At 44.3% G+C, this 4,863-nt stretch overlaps 1 protein-coding gene across 7 annotated transcripts in view; it reads left to right on the top strand.

The window, feature by feature from the left end:
* The window catches only part of PRKAG2 (protein kinase AMP-activated non-catalytic subunit gamma 2), a 191,340-nt gene that overhangs the window by 169,806 nt on the left and 16,671 nt on the right, over nucleotides 1–4,863 (top strand). For all 7 annotated transcript variants that reach the window (XR_003093327.1, XR_003093326.1, XR_003093325.1 and 4 more), the window contains one exon: nucleotides 2,568–2,622. Coding sequence is in view for 2 of the 7 variants with exons in the window: in XM_014518582.2 (XP_014374068.1) it covers nucleotides 2,568–2,622 (55 nt within the window). In the remaining 5 variants the exon portion in view is untranslated. The remainder of the gene's footprint in view (nucleotides 1–2,567; nucleotides 2,623–4,863) is intronic.

The following is a 4,863-nucleotide window of genomic DNA, read 5'->3' as shown; positions in this document are numbered from 1 at the left end:
TCGTTTAGCATCGCTGCCTTATGCCATCTCTGTACTCAGTATCTTCAGGATCAAAGACTGTTAGAATCAGGAAAAATTAAACAGAAAGTCTGTCTCACCATCAGTGACCTGTCTAGAGATGCCCAGCTTGAGAGCTGCCTGCAGTCACACTCAAAGGATCTGTACATTTTCCCTGTGCCATTTGGTGAGCATTAATTTTATTTTTAGCAAGTATGGACTATATCACATTGGATTGCTAAGTCCTGGAAGTCGTTAAGGTTGGAAACCTGATTTGTCTCTTTGTTCCCTATCAACATTCACTATTCTTTCCAGGGGGGTAGGTCTTTTATATCAAGTGTCATCAGATCCAGTTCTTGCTCTCTTCCAAACACAGAGAAGGCTTTCTAGATCCCTCTGCTTCTTAAATTTCCACAAAAAGGACAGCTTTTTCTATATTTTGAGGGAACCCAACATAGTCATTTTAGAGTCCAATTCAAAATAGCAACCCTTTCCTCTATCCTGAAACCTCAGAAGTAGTTTGCAGCTCTCAGCCCCTAAAATGCATGTTTCCATATTTTGATGCATCTAGTCCTCAGGGAATTCTGAAGGTTCCTCGCGGGGATGCCACAACGCTGCCCTAGAGTCCTTCCCTTTGGTATACCAGTAGTCTCAGGAGCTCTCATAAAGTGTCTTGCAGTATTGACACCAGAACTAAATACACAAGGAATATGGGTGGAGGTCATCCCATCCTATACGCTTTGCTACCCTAGGACTAGAGATCAACAGAGAAAGCTAGCCTTGATTACCCAGAAAAATAATTTATAGGAGTACTTTTAGACTCCTGAACACCAGCGGCATACCCACCTTGAGCTTCAAATGAAGCCATAACAGATGTCAAAACAGTTTTAAAATCAACTAGATAAAACAATAAACATGTATGTAATGTTAGTAGATCTCATGGCCTTGTGCAGATTCCTCACCCATCTTGCCAGATTTCACCCTGGTTCGTGCACAAGTAGCTGAGATCAGTAACACTCCCAACCAAGTATCACCTCCGAGCGCTAGTCCATGCTTCTAAAGAGGTCAAGATATGTCTACCTTTACATTGTAGTGATGGGCACCTCTGATCTTGGCTGGGTAGTACATTTTGACTCTTGCTATCTCCAGGATTTGGTGTCCCAAGAAGAGACCTCTTCACATAGCAGTTTTGGGGAAGGGGGAGAAGTTAGCTTGTGTAGCATTTTTTTACCTCTGATCCATGACAAACGTTGCAGATAATAACAGACAATACAATGGTGATGTTTTATATGAACAGACAAGGTGGGCCAGGATCATCCCGTCTGTCAGAAAGTGGTCTGTCTGTGGAACTAGTTTACCAGTTCACTGGATTACTCTTAACAGCAGTCCCGCCTGCCAGGATTACAGAACAAAGTCGCAGATTGCCTAAACAGTTTGCAGAAGACCATATGTGATAAGATCCTGTAATTCAGAGACTTTCACAGCTGTAGACATCCACACATGGGCTTGTTTTGTGCAGGTAACAAATGAATAGTGTTCTGCCTTTTTGCTCCAGAAAAGTTAGAGCCCAGAATCCCAATTGGGCAGTTGTTTTGTTCTGGATCCAATGTCTGATGTATGCATCCTCTACAAGTCCCACTTGTAATGAGGGCTGTAAGGAAACTAAGTTTGTAGACCAGTGGTTCTCAACCAGGGTGCCGTGAGATCCTTTCAAGGGTGCCATGACATATTAGCACTGTTAGGTGTGCAAACATAATTGACAAGATAAACTGAGATTTCAAATAGGAATCCATAGTGTTCAAAACATTTGGACTTGTTGTGATCTTTTGGAGTTTGTTTGCAGCAGAATTTCTCTGTTTATCTGTAGTCCAAAAATGAGGAAACACTAAGAGCTGGCATTTTCTGAGGGGTGCCTCGAGCCTGTCATGGTGTGCCTTGAAACAATCAAAGGGTGTCTCGAGTCTGAAAAGGTTGAGAACCACTTTTGTAGACAGACTGACAAAGTATACAGGGTTAAGTGGAAGGAGGGGGGACACGCTGCAGACCGGTTGATGTGTGGTAACAATTTCTTTTGTTGATTCTGTGCCACAGGATGTGCATCCTAGACTGTAGCAATTTTAGCTGTTTTGTTCAGGACTAAACTAACTAAAGCTTTAGCCTTAAGCATATAGGGTGCACATTTACCAAGAATGAACTATTCTTTTGTTTGCATTGAAAATATTTGGACAACTGCCTCTAAGAACCACAGTCAGTGCAACTCAAGCAGCTGTTCTGTTCCGTGGGGGTTCCTGTTGCGGTAGTGCCCCCTAGTGGTTACACTCTTGAATTACTTTTATTCGTGTTTAAAGTAATCCCTGAAGATCTTTTTACTGACTCCCTTAACTTTCAGTGGAAAAGGTAGCTTCATAAACTAATTTACATTTAAAAAGTATTTCGAAATGTTTACCTTTACATCTTGAATGTCTTCTCCATTATATTTTGTCCAGAGTGGTGTATATATTTTGGTAGATATCTGCTTCCTAGTAAGTAAAATACTGATGTTTTGTAAAATATTTACTTTTTTAATACAGAACTTTATTTACAAGAAACATTTAAGCCTTTAGTGAACATCTCCCCAGATGCAAGGTAAGCATTTGCATCATTTTTGTTTAATTCAGAATTTCTGCAGCTGGTGTTCATGTAATTAGTCCTTGGGCCTTTTTTTTATTTGGGTTAAATAGAAACAAGGTTTGTATTTGTGAATTACAGTAAATTCATGAAGAATGGAAACACTGTTTACATGTGTTTAATTGACTCCAACTACAAACTGGCCCAAAATCAGAGATGACTGCTGGTGGGGGTGCTGTACTGCAAGTTGGAAACTTGCTTCTAATTCCTACCCATAAGTCGAGGAGGGAACGGATTTGATGACGCCATTTCATTCTTAGGAGAACTCTACATGGTTCAGTCATTTATATGCGACTGCAATGCAGTCACAAGTCTCGGGCTAGCTTTAACTGAGCTAGCTTGTTTACTAGAAGCAGAGTAGCTGTAGCCGGGCTCTGCCTAGGCTAGTTTACCCTTCTGTGTGTGTGTGTGTGTGTGTGTGTGTGTTGTGTATTTCTGAAATGCAGTGAGAAGCAGGATAAACTAAGAGCCTTTTGTTGCCCCAACCAGACTGCCTAAATTGTCTCTTATACTGTGCTACAGTCTGCAGCATAGACATACCCACAGTTTTGGTATGCTTTTTCTGGTTTGCTTGGGATCCAGAAGGAGACAGATTTGTGCCACTCCTCGTGGGTTGAGACTTAGTACAGTTCTAGTCCCTGAAACGTCCTTGGATTGTATTTTGTGTAATTATCTGAGTTGGAAAAGCAGATATTGAAAAGATGATTCTTGCATGCTTCCCTTGGCTGTTCCTAATTACTAAGGAATATCTTTTTTATCTGTGTGCTGCTGTGATAGATGGATTGCTACTTTCTGCATCAGTGGTATACAAATGCTAGCTTTCTGGAGGCTTGTCTTAAGCATTTGTTCCAGCAGTCTAGGAAACAGCGAAGATTTAGCATTTATTTTAAAATGTGTAATATCTTTTTCTTAAATGTTTACAACATGATCAAAGGAAATAAAAGAAGTCGCACCAGCATTCCTTAGTTCCTATCGATAATTTCAGAAAAAGTGGAGTTAGAGCAGGGGTGGGCAAAATACAGCCTGCAGGCCAGATCTGGCCTGCGGCTGCCCCCACCCACCCCTGCCTGGAGCAGCCCGTGCCACACTCCCACCCCACACCTGCCGACAGCACTACCCTAGCCCCAGCCAGTGCATACAGCTTCTCAAAGCTGCTGCCCCTGCTGCTGCTGCAGCTATCCAGGTACTGCCCAGTTCACCGTGCCTCCAGCAGCAGGTCTTCTTCCTGCCCCTCCTGTACTGTTCTGAGCAGCAAGTAGTGTGGGGGCAGGTGCTGGGCAGCACAGGCACCTATACATGTGACAGAGTGCTCTTACAACATGTGCTAGTTAGCAGGCATTGGAGCAGACTCAAGTCTGCTGGAGTGTGCTAATTAGCGTGCTCCAGGAACCTCCGCATCACGTGTATTCAGCATCCCCCACATTTCAAAATGGCAGTGGGGTGTTTCAACTACAGCTCGCTGCCCGGCACAATGAGGCAGCCAGCTGGGTGGAAGGCAGCTGGAGCCCCGCGTGCTGGGGCAGGAGCCATGTGGTGTGGGTGCCCTGGGCAGGAGCGGGCACACATCAGCCCCATGTGGAGCCCTGCAGGGGCAGCCGTGGGCTGGATTTTGGGGAGTGGGCACTGAACATGCACCACACCTCCCAGGCAAAGTCTGCTGCATGTGCCCCCTGACCCCTCCCTCCCCAGCCCTCCAGCCAGCTCTCAGGACCTGGCATGTGGGCTGTTATATGCAATATAACATATTATATCACCTCTACATATACTACTCAAACAAACATAAATCAGGTCACAAAATATTTTTTGAAATAAAATTAAAATATTTTGTAGTAGATGTTTGACTTTTAATATGCATTTTGCTTTTTATCTATAATTTGTTCAGATGGTATCTTCTGAAACATTTTGTGTGTGCGGCACTTGACAGCTCACCAGAACTCGTTAAGTGGCCCTCCAGTCGAAATAATTGCCCACCTCTGAGCTAGTGTTCAGAATACCAGAACACTGTAGAGTAGGGGTTGGCTGCCTTTTGTCCCTGTGGACGACCCAGCCCCCTGCCATGGGCTGTGAACCCCTGTGCGCTCACCCCTGAAAAGCTCAAGCAACCTGCACTTAGCCTCACCGCACATGCCCAGCCGCTCTGCAGCCTAGGTAACGTTAAGGCACAAAGGAGCAGCAGGGAGCACTGCAGGGGGGACGGGC

Source organism: Alligator sinensis, unplaced genomic scaffold (genome assembly GCF_000455745.1).
Source record: "Alligator sinensis unplaced genomic scaffold, ASM45574v1 scaffold599_1, whole genome shotgun sequence".
Classification (NCBI taxonomy): domain Eukaryota; kingdom Metazoa; phylum Chordata; order Crocodylia; family Alligatoridae; genus Alligator; species Alligator sinensis.
Note: the sequence above shows the minus strand (reverse complement) of the source record. Positions and strands in the feature narration are given on the sequence as shown.